An 18687-nucleotide genomic window follows, 5' to 3' on the forward strand; every position below is an offset into this window, starting at 1 on the left:
ATTTTATTAACATACTTTAGTTAGGCACTTACAAACTTATTATAATTGGCCTCAGATGTTGCATGAAGACTATGCAGTGCACTTTTATAATTTTGCATGAAATACAGTTTAACTGTAACCAAAAATGTGAAAGTTAACTATTGTGAGAATAAAACAGTCGATGATTTTTCTATATTCACAAAATACACAATATGGTTAATTTTTTTTATTTGATTTATTTACAATGTTTGTAATTGAATTAAAATAAATAATTTATTTACTTAAAATAATACATAAATCAAAATGAATCAAATGTAATAAATAATTTTTATTTAATTTACAATATTTTCAATTAAATTAAAATGTATTTTATTTAAACATAAATGAATGTATGAATGAATGAATGAATGAATGGAGCAAACTTCATTTTCACTTACCCTTAATATTTACCAACATAAAAGTTATATTTTGTTGTTTATAATTTAATAAATAAAAAAGAATCCTATAACTTTATACCTGTTATGTCTCATAACAGCACTATTTGATATAATACATTACCATACATACTATATTGCAATTAAAAATTTGTCAATGATAGCCATAACTAACAGATATTATTAATGTGTGCTATTTTTGTATTTGTGTGGTCTTACAGTCATGAGTGTCTCTGTGGCTCTGCGATCCAGACTTTTGGCCCTGCGGTAACCAGCTAGTGAAGAAACATCATCTGTCCGTCCTTTAGCTGAATCCAATGAAAATTCCTGTAACAGATTAATAAAAAAATCAGAAATTAATGAATTCAACAAACTGTTATTGCTATTAGGCCTCCTTGAAATTTCATTACAAAACAGGCAGTAACTCAGAGCTCTCAGAACTCAATTTCAACAGACGGTGACTTAAATCAGAAAAAAATGTTAAACGAGTACCTGTTTCTGGTTGGAGAGGCGTCTATCATTGCGTCCTGCTCTCTGATTGGCTGTTTTAGAACAAGAAGGGGCGGGGTCTGTTGAAGAATTGGTTGTGTCCATTTGCTCTGGAGTGCTGACAGTGTCATGACACTCAAATCTCTCGATGACCTGTGAACGTCTGCTGCAAAACACACACACAGAGGTCAGAAGAGAAACAATGGGGAAAATATATAGCATAGACAGATGCTTTCCTTTCATCACAGATTTTCATACTCTATTTCTGACTCCAAAATAATGCCTTCAATCATAAACTGAATAGAGTTAAATGCAATGCATAAGGTCATTTTTTTCCATTTTAATATATATTTAATCAAAAGGAATTATTTAAAATCAAAATAAATAAATGTTCATTTTCACTCGTCACTTAATTTTCACCAACTTAAAAGTTCTATTGTGTTGTTTAGTATTTAATTAAAAAATTTAAATCCTAAAACTTTCTACTTCTTTTTTAATAGTATTAAATGCAATGCATAATAAATAAACTAATAAATGCAATAATAAATGAACATTTCAACATTTCTACCTAACGCTGCAGGGTGTTTGCATCTACTGAGGAAGGATTCTGGAGATATTTCATGGAAAGATGAAAAAAACAACAACACTTCCTCTGTTCATTACTGGCCAGTCAGCTGAAACTGACCATTGTGAATAACCTCAACACTGCCATAAATCAAACAGGAAATGTTGCTGGAAATTGTTTTTCACTGTTTTCCCTCTATTATGATGTTAAAACTCTTGACACTGTACATCTTGATCGCTTCAGATTGGATGACTCTCATTCAAAGCCGATGTAATGTAATTATTGCAATTAGTTGTGAAAAATCACTTCTTATTTATAATGCAGCAACTATTGGCATGTAATGCTGCACCGTTTCCTTTGTGAACTGGAGCTAGCTAACACAGACAAGCATAATATCCTCTGCAAAATGACCTTTAGAAGGATTTTAGTGTTTGAAACTGTAACGCTTTTCTCAGTAGTGAGTATCTGAGATGCTAGCTTGTCATTGATTTGTGGTTTTTGTTTAACATGATGAATTTGGTGTGTCTTATAAGAGCAGATGGTAGAGCAGAGGGTCAGACACAGGAAACCAGCGACAACAGCCATGAGCAGAAACCCAGACAGCATCAGTCTTTGTCCCCGTGTACACCCATGTGTTAGTAGGAATAATTCATCTTTTACACCTGTTTCACACCGAAATGAAGCAGCAGCATGTATTGTTTATACCTGTATTGTTTTCACAGCGTTTCTGATGCACAGCATTAAAATAAATAATTTCTTTATTTAAAATAAATAAATGAAGATAACTTTCTCTCATCCCTTCATATTCACCAACATAAGTTCTATTTTGTTGTTTATAATTTAATAAAAAAATCATAAATCCTAAAACTACCTCCGCTATGTATCATAACCATTAAAATACAATGCTAACTGATATAATACATTACCATATATACAATGCTGTAATTTAAAAAATCTTGTCAATTTTAGCCATAAATTTAAGTTATTATTTATGTGAATTTGCGTGTTATATATTTATTCAATGACACACAGCAGAGGCAGAATGCTTTTTTTTTTCTTTGGATTTTGTGACACTGAAGACTGAAGTAATGATGATGAAAATTCAGCTTTGCATCACAAAAATAAATTACATTTAAAAAAATATTCAAATAGAACACATTTCTTTTAAAGTGAAAAAACTCTTTCCAAATTTTATTAATGGTACTGTACTTAAATTTTTTTTTTTTTTTATACATTTAGAAAATATATACTTCTAAATAATATTATATTTTTATAATTATCATTATAATTATTAAATATTTATTTGGAGGGGTCTGAGAATTATTATTACAAAAGTAGACAAAATCTAATTTATGTGATCACATTTACATTTAAATGGTAAAAATCTCAGCAAAATGGAACTTAAACCCAAAAGTCAGGCTATAAACTGCTTAATCATCTATGCATCACTGTGCTGCTTAGGTGGCCAAAATAAATAAACATGTGCCAAAATAAATACACGCTGCTTACGGTGTGAAAAAGGCCTTAGTTTCTGTCTCTGATTCTGAGATGTGTATCGTGTGTGTTATAGTTTGGCCCCAGCAGGTGGAATGAAAGTAAGCAGTGGGCGTGTCAGTGGGCGTGGCAGGGCACGGCACAGGGCAGGAAGTGCAGAGTTTCAGAGGACTGCCTGAAAAAGAGAAGAAACAGATCAAATAAAAAGCAAAAATTAGCTGAAGACAGAAAAAGCATGAGAGAGAGAGAGAGAAAAATCAGGAAAGAACGGCGCAGAACATTTTAATCACAGATACAGAACTGAACGGCACAGCATTCAGGACTGCATTGAGATTTCAACAAAATGGAAGAGAGATTAGGCTGGAAGTTCAGTTCTACACAGTGTTCACTAGGTGATGCTAAAGCTGCAAGAATGAGATGAATGTCATGATTCCTAGCGCTAAAGGCACACAGCATTGGCTCAGAAAGTTAGCAGCGCATCCTCCCTGCATCTCAACTTGCTCGTCCTGAGTGTCATTGACAGATAACCGGCTGGTTCTTCCTGCTGGCTCCAGCAGGTGGAGATATAACCTCCACGCTCGCTCTGAGACAACACAGCAGGTGTGTTGGCTCGGATTGAACGAGCAGATTGTGTTTATACTGCAGGGGAAGTAGCTGCGTATCTTCAGTTCCCTGTTCAGAAGTGTGTATCTCCTCTATTGCAATCAGACTATTAACTATAAAGGCTAATGAGGCTATAAAACATGAACGTCTTTTAACAAACACTTTATTTCGGCGATTTAAATGTATGTACATTTGAATAGAATGTGTGTGTGTCATTGGCTCTGGTACAAACTCTAGCGACTTGCATTCCTAGACAGCATTTTTAGGCATCATAAACACAAAAAGGCAGTATCCTTTCACTTAAAACACGACATCGGATGAAATGATGATTATACACTTTAGTCGCTACTGAAAAGAAGATAGAAAATAGCCAATTTAATTAAAAACAGTTTTAACAATTATTTGGGTGTACAGCGTATTATTTTGTGCCAATTAGAGCATCAAGTAATTAATTAACTACATGTTAATATTACAAGTGCACCAAATAATTTCTTCCTCATTCCTACCACTGGAATAAACTGAACGCAAAATATATTTTATTCACAATGGCTTTAAAAAATGTAATAAAAAAAATTAACTATTTAACCAAGTATTTGTGTAGACTATGCTATATTGATCATTTTGATTTAATATGATTTGTTAATATTAATTTTAATATTTATAATTAATATTTTATATTTAATATATTTTTATAATATTACTAATGTTATTTTTTTTACTTGAATGATTTATTGAACCTTTAGACAAAAACCGGGGGGAAAAATGTGTTAAAAAGTTTGTGCATAGGGTTTCTGGGTATCATGTTTGATGTTTATGGCTCATACAGCATAATATAGGAGAAAAAACATGGAGGGGAAAAAACACCTCGATTTTATTTAGAAGCCCAAACTGAACAAAAGTACGCAATTTGGTTCAGCACAAACTATCAATCAGAGACATGCAAAGTTTTGATCATATTGATCATTTAGAGGTCTTAGAAATGCATCAAATGATACAGAACTGAACGTCTTTTAAGTGCTGTTCGTGGGGCACGCATGAATGCCAATTACAAGATTTGCCGTCCATGTAGTGTGTTTCAAATCAGCTACTTCTAAAGATGCTGTCTAAAAAGATAGGGTTTGAAATAGAGCTTTTGTGTGTGTATGTAACTGTACAGGCTCATCACCTTCGTTCATGTCCGAACAGCCGCTCCACTTCCTCCCGGCCCGGGCTCCTCTTGCGCACTCGCAGCTCCTGCCGCTCCTTACTGGATCGGAAAGCTTCCCGATGATAGAGTCTCCGTGCCCGCGGCACATCCGCCAGGGCGGCGTAACCCTGCCCACCTCGCCCCGCCCTGCCCGAGGCTCCGCCCACACAGCTCTCCGGACCCTGCTCAGAGTCTAAAGAGCTCTGAGAGGAAGACCGGAACGATGGGAGGATGTTTGCATGCGGGTTCAGACCGGAGAGCGTTTCCGGGCTGGGAAGGGGACAGAGATTTGCATCCGACGAGAGCTGGGAATCCAGCGATGGGGCGTCCGCTGAAACATGCTCCTCTGATTTGCTAAGTCTTTGTGTGTTGTGTTTGTGAGCGCGGGCGTTATATGTAATGCTGGAAGTCTGTGTGTTAGCAGTGCTGTGTGGGTCATGTGACGTGTGTTTGTGTGAGCTGATTGGGGAGCTGAAGAGCTCAGGATCAAAGGAGAGATACCTGGAGCGAGAGGAAGAGGAGGATGTGGTGGAGAAAGCAGAAAGCAGAGGGGGCGGCTGCTGCTGCGGTGGCGGTGGCTCTTGCTCCTGCTGGCGATGATGCTGTCGTTCTTCGTCTTCTTCGGGTTTGGGTTTTTCCAGCGAAAAATATCCGCTCTCCACCCGTGGCTTACGACCAACACTCAAGTTTCCGGAGTCTGAGCGTGAGAAAGACCGAAAAATCTCAGTCAGTACTTTATAAAAATGCACCATGGTAGCATTACCGCTGCCAGACTACCTAGTTACTTCTGCAAAATCATACTAATTGAATCTGGGATCTCTTTCAAACAGTGCAAGACGCTTTGAGAATCTGTCATTTAGTTTAATAAGGACAGTGGTGACTAGCACCAAGTTACCACAGTTTTACTGAGGTAACATTTAATGATTTTACTGTGGTTTTTGTGAGGGCAAATTAAATGTTCTTTTTGTTTAATGTGTTTTCCCAGAAATCTGAGGTGAAGTGACTATATTATGTGTGAAGTGGACATTTTCATTTAAGTGAAAAAAAGAAAGTTTCCTGGTGATGTAAATCACTAATATAATCACATGCATTAAACATGATGCCAATAACTGACTGTGACGTCATAATCAAAGTAGACATTTAACTAGATTTTATGAAGAAAATATCACAAAAAAACCAGTGTCTGCCCGCTTTTTCAGTGGTCTTGGTTCCGTAAGTATTTTTCCTATTCATTTCTCCCATGGGGATCTTTAAAAAGTCTTTGTTTAAGATTTATAAGCCTAGCTACGAGGTGAACCACAACAGTACAAACTTTGATTTGAAGCAAAAAAAATACTTGAAAACTGGACAAAATGACAAAGGTACAAGAATGTGAACTTAAAGGCATTACTGAGGGAAAGAACTACAATCCCATGAGGCATTGTGAATGACAGTCGATGGACAAATATAAAACTACTGATTTAAAGATGCTGATTGTGTATTTAGAAAATATATTTTACATTTATTGCAAAATAATACATAGAGATAAAAAATACATACTGGTATAAAATGTATAACCTGATTGCACTGTAAGTCGCTTTGGATAAAAGCATTTGCTAAATGCATAAATTATTAGTAATTATTATTATAGAAAATGAATGGGAGTTTTACTTTCGGAACCTGACTGTTGCACTCTGTGCTACAGTGTTATGAGTGGTTGCCATGGCGTTGCTATGACGTTGCTAAGGTGTGACATGAAAGATGTAATTTCAATATTTTGTCGGCTGAATGATTGACACCCCACAACAGTAGAGTCATAGTGTCATAACCTTGTTTTTGTGAGTTTCAGATGAATTGTGTGTGTTTTTGTGTGTTGGTACCCAGCTGACTCAGGCTGCCAGTGCTGCAGCTTGTCGGTATAGTGGTTCGACTCCATGTTTCCTCTTGCCACAGGGTGGCCCGGGTGGGCGGCACTCGCTCTGCGTGAGCTATAGCGCTGGGGAGACACACCATACTGCTGCTGCTGCAGGTACTGGTGACCGTCACCTTCGCAGGACCTGGTTCCTGAACACACAAACAGAGAAAGAGAGACATACAGACAAGCATAATATTTAACTAACCCATAGTCAAGAACAAAGAGCTCTTTGATGTCAAAAACACCTGTGTGTGCAGACAGATACACACGAATCTAACTGTCTAAACTTGCAGGCTGATAACAAATGAGCTATTGTGCCATGATTTCATACACACGCTGATTTACGCTCAGCACCACACCCCACACCCCACACTAAACACACACTCGCAGATTAGAGTCTGTGTCTTTCCTGTTTCCACCTGATCGCCCAGTAATACCTTTTTGATTAAATCATAAAATCACTCAGTGAATTTTTCTGCATGAAACCAAACACACACACACACACGCCTGCGTGAGCCACCCAGCGTCCCAGCAGAAGCACACATATGAGAATTATTTACTGGACAAATTATGACAAGGTTCTCATTCCTGCCAATCATATGATCTCCAAAACCACCCAGAATTTATGTACTGATCAGAATCCTGTGCTGCGCTCTGATTGGTTGGATCATGCTGGTTCTGGACTTACAATAAAACCATTGATGTTCTGCAGGGAGCATCGATCTGTTAGAAGATCAGCAGCCTGACAAAACACAGGTCAGGAGGTCAGAGCAAAGCAAACAAATCCTGACGTCAGTTTAAAACACTTCATTAATCTATTAACTAGAGGATTGAGAAATAAAATAAAATGAACAATAACCAAAAAAATAAAATAAAAAGTGTATGAAAAAAATGGCTGAGATTTGTTGTATAAAAAAATCTTTGAAAATAGAAAAAGAAAAAAATGTGTAAAAATAATTTTTATATACACATATATTATGACTGAATTTTAAGACCACTTACCAAGTAAATTATCTGTTAAAAATATAAAACAAATAAAATAATACAAATATAAATGATAAAAATTAAAAAAGATCTTTGTTCTACAAAAAAGACTAAGAATATAAAATTTAAATAATAAAATATATTTATCAAAAATATTCTGAAATATATTTATACATAAAGGAGCCATAATATGTGTATGTGTGTGTGTGTGTGTGTGTGTGTGTGGGTGTGTGTATATATTGAAATTGACTTTAGGATGAACATTTTACACCAAATTTGCGTACTGGCTTTCCAAGCAGATTCGGGCACAAAATCCTGCTCGGTAGAACAAAATACTAGCCAATAAACCATTTTATCGAAGGACTAGACAATTTGAGCAGCCTGTGCAAAGATGAAGAAATACCTTTAGATTCCAGAGTAGATTTTTTTTGCTGTCATTCACCGAATGAGGTGAGTGAAATACTTGGCCAGGTTTTGTGTGTGTGTGTGAGTTTGTAAATGTAGTCCAAGAATGAAGACAAAGCTCATGCTTACGGCAAAACACATACACACATCAGTTACGTCTAGACGCAGGCACTGATTGGAATACTGGTCTGATTGATTCTGGTCTAGTGCTGGTTTAGCTGGAGGACTAACACAACCATACAGTTCACCAGTAAATAACAGCCGGTGATACTGCTATGCAGGTTTACTGACAAAAATGCTTGCTGGTTAAGATAGTTAAAGGAATAGCTTACCTTAAAATGAAACTTTGAAAAAATGATTTTAAGTGACTAAATGATTACTTTTGGGGTGAAATATATATAACATATATGTGTACCTGTGGCGTTGGTGTTTCCACCTTCCGTTTCTTCTTCTGGTTTTGTTTGTTGGTTCGTGGGAAAACCATCAGCGCCTCCTGCCACCTTAAGACACAAACAACGTTTGGGCAATATTTCAAAATTAGTTAGTAATTGCTTATCTAATTAGACAGACTGTATCAATCAGTGAGTGATCTCATTAGTCATTACTTACATTAATGTTTAAAACCAAACCCATATCAAGCTTTACCAGATGAAAAAAGGAGATAAACACAAATTGTCCTCTCAATAGCAATCATTACATACCAACACATCGTTCATAAATTAACCTGTTTTGTCAGTTTCTTGCTAGTTTTGACATCTCAAATGTAATTTATGTTTTGCTCTTATATTCTTATCTGCAAGTCTTATAAATTAATGCATTATGCAGCAAAATAGCAAGTTCTTACAACAAGCAAGTGATACAGATGGCTCTATGACAAATTGCTTGTGATGTTCCCAATTTGTAAGTCACTGGATAAAAGCGTCTGCTAAATAAGTAAATGTTAATGATTAAATGCATCAGTCACGATTAATCTCAAATAGCTCATAGAGTGAACGTGCATGTGGAATGATAGGGATAAGATTATTTTATTCAAAACATAATTAATTGTCGGATGTTAAATTTAAATTTTTGTCCCTCAGTAGTTCATCACATCAATACAGTGATGTGTTAAACTGCACATAAACATCAGACAGTTGTAAAAATATCTTATGATCAACTGTGAGATATGAATTAACGCTCATTGTTCATCCGTGCGTGTGTGTAACTCACCCATGTATGATCTCTTTGCTCTCAGCACGTATGTAATGGTCTTTCTCTGGCGTGCAGATGCACAGCGAGTGTTTCTGACCCGTCCGGCTCTCACCGTCCACAACATCCACACACTGATTCAGGTTTATGGTGCCCTGTGGAAGAGTGCTGGCCTGAAACACACACACAGACAATACATTTTTATTTGACATTTTTACAGATTTATACATTTTTAAAAATTAACATTTTCTTTTAGAATTATAGTTTGGTTATTGCACTATAATACCTGTTTTGTCAGTTTCTTGCTAGTTTTGACATCTCAAATGTAATTTATGTTTTGCTCTTATATTCTTATCTGCAAGTCTTATAAATTAATGCATTATGCAGCAAAATAGCAAGTTCTTACAACAAGCAAGTGATACAGATGGCTCTATGACAAATTGCTTGTGATGTTCCCAATTTGTAAGTCACTGGATAAAAGCGTCTGCTAAATAAGTAAATGTTAATGATTAAATGCATCAGTCACGATTAATCTCAAATAGCTCATAGAGTGAACGTGCATGTGGAATGATAGGGATAAGATTATTTTATTCAAAACATAATTAATTGTCGGATGTTAAATTTAAATTTTTGTCCCTCAGTAGTTCATCACATCAATACAGTGATGTGTTAAACTGCATATAAACATCACAGTTGTAAAAATATCTTATGATCAACTGTGAGATATGAATTAACGCTCATTGTTCATCCGTGCGTGTGTGTAACTCACCCATGTATGATCTCTTTGCTCTCAGCACGTATGTAATGGTCTTTCTCTGGCGTGCAGATGCACAGCGAGTGTTTCTGACCCGTCCGGCTCTCACCGTCCACAACATCCACACACTGATTCAGGTTTATGGTGCCCTGTGGAAGAGTGCTGGCCTGAAACACACACACAGACAATACATTTTTATTTGACATTTTTACAGATTTATACATTTTTAAAAATTAACATTTTCTTTTAGAATTATAGTTTGGTTATTGCACTATAATTGGCTTAATATAAAACCAACAGAAGTCTATGCTACGTGCTCATCTAGGTGGCAAAGTGTGTGTTTGTATAAACCTGTGGCACATGACCTCCCTAAAATACATACCAGAAAAACACCACAAACCGGTTCATTCTCCCTGTATTTCCGTCATTCCCTACCGAACCTCCTCTGACAATCTCATCCAAGTCTCTCTCACCGTCTTTCACAACATCTCTCGATATTTTACTTCTTGTTCTTGACGAGTTGCAAAATTCCTTCTTTGTTGTGCAGCCAGCATTCAGACACACACGCACACACACTCACGCACACAAACACACAATAACTCTTTCAACGGGAAAGACTGACACACACAGAAACAGTGACCAAGCAACACACACATACTCATCAGAAATTTGGAAAGGCAAACAAGACAAAACCCCTGAAAAAAACAGGCCTTCTAAAGTTTCTTTTTCAAAGTTGCGTTTCCAGCTTCCTTTTAATCGCTTGTTTACTGTGTTTCACTTTAGTGCCGCTGTTGAATGAGTTTGTGTGTTTTAAAACCACTGATGACACGATGCCGACACGTCTGAGTGATGACAGCAGAGGTGCAGATGAGGCTGCTGAGGCATTATGGGAGACATCAAGTTCCATAAAAGAGACATCATGCATTTTTAAAGGACGGTGGGGGGTTTTTAGTCCCTGTAATCATCCCAGCAGGATTCACTCGCAGCCAGAAAAACCTCTTTAACCTCCCTTAACATGTGGCCTAACCAAACCTAACATTTATCAGCTGCTGGCTTTCTACTTTCCAGAGTGAAATCAACTGCTCCATATAGTTGTATATTTATCATTAAAAATGTTCTGATTGAGCATTTTCATTTATTATTCTAAAATACTCTTCACAACATACATTTAACTGTTTATGTTCAAAGTCAACAACAACATTTTATTACAGCCCGATTTGTGTTCTGTGAACCATATTTGCAGATCAAAGTTCCTCAAGTTCAAATATTGTGTTTGACTTCTGCCCTGTATTTACTGCCAGACTAGTTCCATCTAACTAACCACCACTGAACTCATTTATCCACAACCTGTGCTCAGTTTGGTCTTCCATATTTAAAAACGCGACATTTTAGAACTGAAACCACATTTGAAGCTAATATATATATATTTTTTTCTTTCTTCAAAAAATAAGGTTCAAAATTGATATCAATATTGTAAGTATTATCCATATGTGTTATAAATTTCATTGCAACTTCATGTTTAACAATCAAGCAAGAATTAGAAAGATTTAAAATTAGTTAGATTTTAGGTTAAAATTCACATATGTATAAAGCAAAGTCCAACTATTTTTAGCTGTTTTTGCATTTAACTTCAATGATCCTGTATTCTGACAAATTAATTTTAAAAGCATACATATTCTATGTAGTCCATAAATGAGTTTTACAAGAATTGTAAAAATAATGAATAATTTAAAATAATTATTTTCAAGTGAATTACAGAAAGTTCCATTGATTACAGCAGGACACTCCTTGAAACGTTATGTCAACTACCCATTTGTATTTAAAAAGGAAATTATTATCTAGATCAGGGATTCCCAAACTTTTTTGTCATCTGAACACCTTTGACAAAATATTTTTATGAAGTACCCCTAAAATTTAAAACATTTTATTTAACAACACATTCCTATGTTTACGGTTCTCTAATGTCAGTTAATGGTCAAATGACATGCAGGTAAACAAATAAAATATTGAGATGTTTTTTTTAATTGTTTATTTAATAACTAAAAAATAAAAATAAACTGTGATCATACTGTATTTTAAGATCTGATTCTTGCTATTAACTATTAATTTTTTAGGGATTAAGGGATCTAAAATATGGTCATGCAGAATTAATATGTGCTTTATAAGTACTAATAAACAGTCAGTATGCTAGTAATACTCTTGTTAGTTAATACTGAAAATGGGTCCTTAAAATAAAGTGTTACCTAAATTTGATTAAAATTATGAGCTTTTCATCATCTTGGAAACTCCAGTTTGCAAATCTCTGATCTAAACGGTTGATAAACTAGAAAAAGAAAGACATGTGAATGAAGTGGGAACATTGTGATAATGATAAATCACATTAAAACTCCTCTAGTGCTGCTCTGCGTCCCGTTGTCTTTAGAGAGGTGCTTCTGGGAACGCTGCCCGACTGACTGAGCGTTTTATGCAACACAAAGAGACTGCTGAATCTGTGTTCAGCAAACCCATGCCCACAGCTTTAACCCTCGACCGGCCCACAGGTCAACATCAGGGGATCATTTCTGGTGAACTGGGGTCACTGAGGTTGTGAATTACAGCATGTATGTTCAATAACTGGCCGTTTAATCACAACACACACACATGCATTCATACACAGATGCAACTAGTCTGAAAATAGCAGCCAGGCTTCTGTTGTAATCTTCCTCTCATCCTGTTCTTTCCTCCTACACATCCCTCTCTTTCGCTCTCTTTAGTGAGTCTAAGTCCAACGGGGGCGGACAGCAGAGGAAGAGGAAGGTGAACGAGAGGACGATAGAGAGAAGGAAAGCAGGGCTGTCAATCGATTTTAAAAATGCAATCGAATTAATTATGTAACATGCTGATTAATTCATGACATTACTCACAATTCATTGCATATCTCGATACAGAAGCCACAAAATAATACAAAATAAACGCCATCCTACCTTTTTCCATTGAATAGCATGTTTCACATTATAAATTGAAATTTCATTTTCACTTTAAAATCCCTATGAAATGGTTTGATGTTATTTTTCTCTCTCTCGTGTTGATGTATTTCCTATTGAAATGTGAAAATCAATATTTTGGGTCCGTTTTCCAGGGAAGACTGTACATTTTAGATGCATATATGTTGAATGTTTATTTGGTAACACTGTACAATAAGGTTAACATTTGTTAACTACATCAGTTAACATGAATAATACTTTTAAAGCCTTTATTAATCTTAGTTAAATGTCGCCATTTACTAATACATCATTAAAATCAATAGTTGTATCTGTTAACATTATTTATTAACATGAATTAACAATGAATTGTTGTATTTATATTAACTAACATTAACAAAGATGAATAAATACTGTAAGAAATGTAATGATAATTATAATAATAGTTAATGCATTAACTAAAATTAACAAATGGGACCTTACTGTCAATGTTACCATTTATTTAGTCAACTTTTAGATGTACTCAAGCATAAAATGCTAACCTCAAAGCGAACACACATGGACTAAATGATATAATGCAAAAAACATGAAAGGGGCAGTTTAAGAGTTTCCATAATGTAATGACAGTCGATGGCGTCCAAAACAACAAACTTCCTCTGAATGGACAAAAAACACATTTTACAATTTTTGTGTGTGTGTGTGTGTGTGTGTGTGTGTGTTCTGCTAAAGAAAGAAGGTCATACAGGTTTGGAGAAACATGAGGGTGATTAAATGATGACCAAATTTTTCCTTTAATGTTCTGAATAAGTCTTGATGATACTAATTAAGCCTGAATAAGCCATAATACTTATTTTACTGTAGATTTTGGGGTGTTCTTGACATGTTTTGTAAGATTCACCGCTACATTCATTCTAAATTGTAGGGTTAGAGTGGTCGTTATGGAAACACATGTTGGAGAACAGCTATACTATAATCTGGTTTATAGTGAAGCACTTACAATGGAAGTGAATGAGACCAATCTGTATCGTTTAATGTTTCTATATCGTAGCCAAAAAACATTAACAATATGATTTTTGTGAGAAAAAATCTAACAAATAAATAAATAACACCTAAAACCCTAAACAAACCATAAAAGGACAAGAACGAATTGACAGCTCAAATAACACACAGAAAAATTAAATTTTATAAAACGAAGAGCTTCACATTTGAATAAACTGGCCCCATTTCCATTGTATCACAGATTTTGGCTTTTTTAAAGAAAAAAAAAAAAAGGACAAGCTTAACTTGTATTGAACCTGGTATATCCTCCAAAATATTCAATGAAAGAAGTACTGTCAAATGCAGTAAAAATCGAACTGAAAAACTAAAGTTGTTCACTAAATGAAGTAGTGTGCCATTAGGAACATGTTCATTGTCACGATTATGCACCGTCCCTGAATTCAGCCATATTATACCATACAATGCATATAGAAACACACACAACATACAACAGACAGGCAGTATCATAAACACCCTGAAGGTCTGTCCACACAGTGCCGCCCACATACTGCAGACAGAACATGGCAACACGTATATACAGTATGAGAATACAACCAAACGAAAGCCATAGCACTCACTCACCATGTCATCCAGTGCGTAACGCAGGAGTCCATGCTCATACAGAAGGAAAAAACGCCTCTGCCATTTCTGCAAGAGAAGAAATAACCATTGCATGAGCGAAACTTGATGCCATCTTCATGTTTTAGATCTTGAAAGCATTTTAAAGTCTGACTTAAGTGTCTACATAGCATATTAGGGCCACTGTATATAAATTATAATGCATGTATTATCAGGCAGGCGGACTGATATGGTACAATGGTAGCTGCATGATTGATTTACAGAAGTGGTAGCTTCCTGTTACTGTCAATTAATAAACATTTTTATTTTGAAAGATGTGCATTTGGGGTAAATATTTTATAATATAATAATTCATTTTATTTACATACAATATATTGTATACACAATTTTGTCAGTGTCATTAAATTGCATTTTATATATTTATTTAATTAGACTTTGGAGATTAGCAATTGCTATTTAGTTGACCATCACATCCTACACATACCTACTTGTATATACTACATATACTTTGGGTTATTTTTATCATCTTTCCATCTTGTTTGTCTATCTGTGATTTCCTGTTTGCTGTCGAATTGTTTCCCATCCCACAAACTCCCTCTCCGGCTGTTTCTCACGAGTTCAGCTTGAGAGAGAACGAGCGTGAGTCAGCGACTCTACGACCCCCTCAAACACACACACACACACACACACACACACACACACACACACACACACACACACAATAGACTCGTCTTGAGAGAGAACGAGCGTGAGTCAGCGACTCCACGGCCCCCTCAAACACACACACACACACACACACACACACACACACACACACACACACACACACACTTGACTCGTTCGTCCCTTAACAAGCCCACATACTGTACAGCAAACACACAGAAAAGCAGCAATCTCTTGACTCACACACAATGTGGGATAATAGACAAGCAATTCTGGTCCTTTGTTGTATTAAATATAATGCATAACATCTAGTGAGTTTTTAAAAAAAATATATTAAACTGCTCTAACGATCATGATTTAACCCTCATATTTTGTTAAGATGGACTTTTTTATGTTTGGGGTCCCAGAGACCCAGTGACAAACATGTAAAAATAACCATTATATAAATATGTTATAATTGTTCAAATAGAAATTATTAATTAAATAATTTACTACTAATAATAATAATAATACAATTATAAATATTATTTGAAAATAATGATATATAACAATTAGATTTCAATCTTAAATTATTTTAAGAAATTCCTAATCAAAGCCCAATGAATTTTAATAAGAATTTTATTTAATTTTTTATTTTATTTACAATCACATCCAATTAGTAAAAGTCATTAAGTAAGAAAACTGATATAAACCTATTAAAATGACACCAAACAGAACATGGGACCCTCATATTTTGTTAAGATGGACTTTTTTATGTTTGGGGTCCCAGAGACCCAGTGACAAACATGTAAAAATAACCATTATATAAATATGTTATAATTGTTCAAATAGAAATTATTAATTAAATAATTTACTACTACTACTAATAATAATACAATTATAAATATTATTTGAAAATAATGATATATAACAATTAGATTTCAATCTTTAATTATTTTTTTATGTATATATGTGTGTGTGTGTGTGTGTGTGTGATTAAGTGTATACATACAAGTATTTCCAATATACTCTCAAAAATATTTTCTTATATTCTCCTTTTTATTTTGGTGTGAAATATGAAAAAGTTTTTGTTAGACATTTTTGCCAAACTGAATTTGCTAAGCAAAAAGTGCAGCGCACCATTATAATCCATATGCAGTGGCGAGTTCTTGGTGAGGTTTTGCTGGACTTTAAATAGCACTGCAATTATACGAACCCGTGATCTGTGCAGAGGATTGTCAAAGTTTGTTCCTTCAGGTGCCAGGAGCAGCCATCCACCGTAGATGGGTTTTGCCTGAAACATGCAACACACATGGCACAAGTACAATGAGAACATGATTCAAGACAAATGATCAGTTCTTCTTAACATTGATGTGGCATCAACAACTTTAGATAAACCTGCTCCTACCGGCACGTAAAAACAAAACATACTGTGGTTTGTCGCTTTAAACGTCAGTCAGATGGTCTCTTTTTGTCTGCAACTTGGAACAGGCTCTGAACATTACACTGGGATATGAGAAAGTATTTTAATACTGAAAAACACATTTCACCTTTAAGGAAACATGCCAATGAAAAGCACCAAAACAGGAATAACATCTCTGCATGTGACCCTCCTGTGACTGCACAACAAAGTGCCGACAAACGGATTTGTAATATTACAGAAACCTCAAAGAAAGCACGCATGAGAGAAAAATGAAACGCTAGGGGAAAATGAAGGTTCCTCTTTCAAAGCTCAGCAGACTTACTGGAGATCTGGTTTAGAACCATTTAGAACCTAAAATGGAAAAGAGAAACAACATAGCTGATATAAATTAAGAGAATAAAGCTATAAAATCATAGGTCATCTAAGTTTGTGACTTTTGATTGCAGACTTTAGTTTGCACAGTTAATCTTACACCATTGAGATCTCTTCTGAAACTCACACATGAGATTATAGGTGTTTTTTTCTCAGGAGAAACATGTGAGAAGCAGGACACTTCAGCAAAAATCTCCATTTGATCTCTTGCTGTCTAGAAGAAACAAATGAGATATTAAAGAGATTCGAGTTGTGATTTTTCTCCGCTAAGTTATGGAAAAGAAAAAGCGAGCAAATTAATTGCCAGTTTATTGTCTGGTTAAAGGAATGTCGGTTTGACAACTTGAACGATGGCCTGTGAAAAAAGTCTGAGCAAAAGAAAAACGTTAGAAAGAAATAAGTCTCTTCAGAACAAGTGCAGGACAAAAAAAAGTGAAATTCATTCTTCTAGTTCTAGCACGGCTTCACTGTACTGACTTCCAGTTAGAGTTCAAAACACTAACCCTAAATATTAAACTTATGCAATTAATTAAACCCAAAAAATTAAATACTATGTGCATAATTTCAGTCTAACTTTTATAAACTCAAGATCAGCATTCAAAAAATACCCCCATAGCAATGACATACTGAACTGCGTTTGCTACAGCCCGATAAAAGTGAACCTTCACAAAAAGTTTAACACTATTCTTTTCCTTCAGGAAATGCAAATCTAGTTTCTTCTGATCTCCTGCTAATGGGAGACTCTGTGCTCTGGGAAATCAGTGATGAGGAGCGGACAGAGACGCAGAGACAGAGAGAGGGAGAGCGAGAGAAGGGCTAATATAGGCCAGATTTTCCTCTTCAATGGTTAAAGTTTGTTCTGTTTATTTTTACAGCCCCCCTTTTTCTCTCATAACAGCAGAACTGAGCACCGACTGTCTCACAGAGAGCATGTGTGTGTGTGTGTGTGTGCGTCAAGGGGGAGGGTGGATTCTAATAGTATGACAAAAAGCATGGGCATAAATGTGTGGAATGAACAACTTGGAAAAACCTGACCAACTGCAGTGAGACAGAAAGCGGGCGAGAGAGAGACTGCTATATTGACATCTGACAGAACGCCGGCCTCGTGCGCTGTACACCTGAATGACAACAACTAGTGTAGAGTTTTGCATTTTCTGATGACAATGTGAGTGATGTTTGTCATGAGGCTAGGATGTTGTTGTTGGTTTCTACAACTGAATCAAACGGTCCATTTAAAGAGGTCATATGATGTTGCTAAAAAGAACATTATTTGGTGTATTTGGTGTAATGCAATGCGTTTATGCGGTTTAAGGTTAAAAAAAAACATTATTTTCCACATACTGTACATTATTGTTTCTCCTCTATGCCCGCCTTTCTGAAACGCTTCAATTTTTACAAAGCTCATCGGTCTGAATAGCGAGATGTGCTCTGATTGGCCAGCTATCCAGTGCGTTGTGATTGGCTGAATACCTCAAGCGTGTGACGGAAATGTTACGCCCCTCACCATACTGTGATGCCGTGTCCCGGCCGGAGCGACGAGACAAAAACATTAAAACCCATTATAAACGAGGCATTTGTTGCATCCAGTGGGGACATAATTACGGATTATAATGACTTATGACTTCTTTTTACGCGTTGCATCGCGCCGCATAAACATAAAACCATGTCTGCATTTGTGATCGGAGAAATGACAAACAA

The 18687-nt window shown here is 35.7% G+C and overlaps 2 protein-coding genes across 17 annotated transcripts in view; both read right to left on the reverse strand.

Annotated features, from left to right (window-relative positions):
• The window catches only part of LOC107556659 (early endosome antigen 1-like), a 35567-nt gene extending 26148 nt beyond the window's left edge, over positions 1–9419 (reverse strand). For 11 of the 16 annotated variants that reach the window (XM_016239813.1, XM_016239804.1, XM_016239803.1 and 8 more), the window contains exons 1-7: positions 9243–9419; positions 8449–8533; positions 7333–7386; positions 6610–6793; positions 4730–5447; positions 906–1068; positions 633–740 (exon numbers count right to left, since the gene is read on the reverse strand). In XM_016239813.1, the coding sequence (XP_016095299.1) occupies positions 633–740; positions 906–1068; positions 4730–5447; positions 6610–6793; positions 7333–7386; positions 8449–8517 (1296 nt within the window). In that variant the 5' untranslated portion in view covers positions 8518–8533; positions 9243–9419. The remainder of the gene's footprint in view (positions 1–632; positions 741–905; positions 1069–4729; positions 5448–6609; positions 6794–7332; positions 7387–8448; positions 8534–9242) is intronic. The other 5 variants (XM_016239819.1, XM_016239818.1, XM_016239805.1 and 2 more) reach the window with 5 other exon arrangements.
• LOC107556625 (myosin phosphatase Rho-interacting protein-like) overlaps positions 9109–18687 on the reverse strand; it is an 18922-nt gene continuing 9343 nt past the window's right edge. The window contains exons 2-6 of the mRNA XM_016239763.1: positions 16411–16488; positions 14556–14621; positions 9991–10142; positions 9243–9389; positions 9109–9145 (exon numbers count right to left, since the gene is read on the reverse strand). Of these exons, the coding sequence (XP_016095249.1) occupies positions 9109–9145; positions 9243–9389; positions 9991–10142; positions 14556–14621; positions 16411–16488 (480 nt within the window). The remainder of the gene's footprint in view (positions 9146–9242; positions 9390–9990; positions 10143–14555; positions 14622–16410; positions 16489–18687) is intronic.

The sequence above is a fragment of the Sinocyclocheilus grahami genome, unplaced genomic scaffold (assembly GCF_001515645.1).
Source record: "Sinocyclocheilus grahami isolate Dianchi unplaced genomic scaffold, SAMN03320097.WGS_v1.1 scaffold575.1, whole genome shotgun sequence".
In the NCBI taxonomy this organism is placed as follows: Eukaryota; Metazoa; Chordata; class Actinopteri; order Cypriniformes; family Cyprinidae; genus Sinocyclocheilus; species Sinocyclocheilus grahami.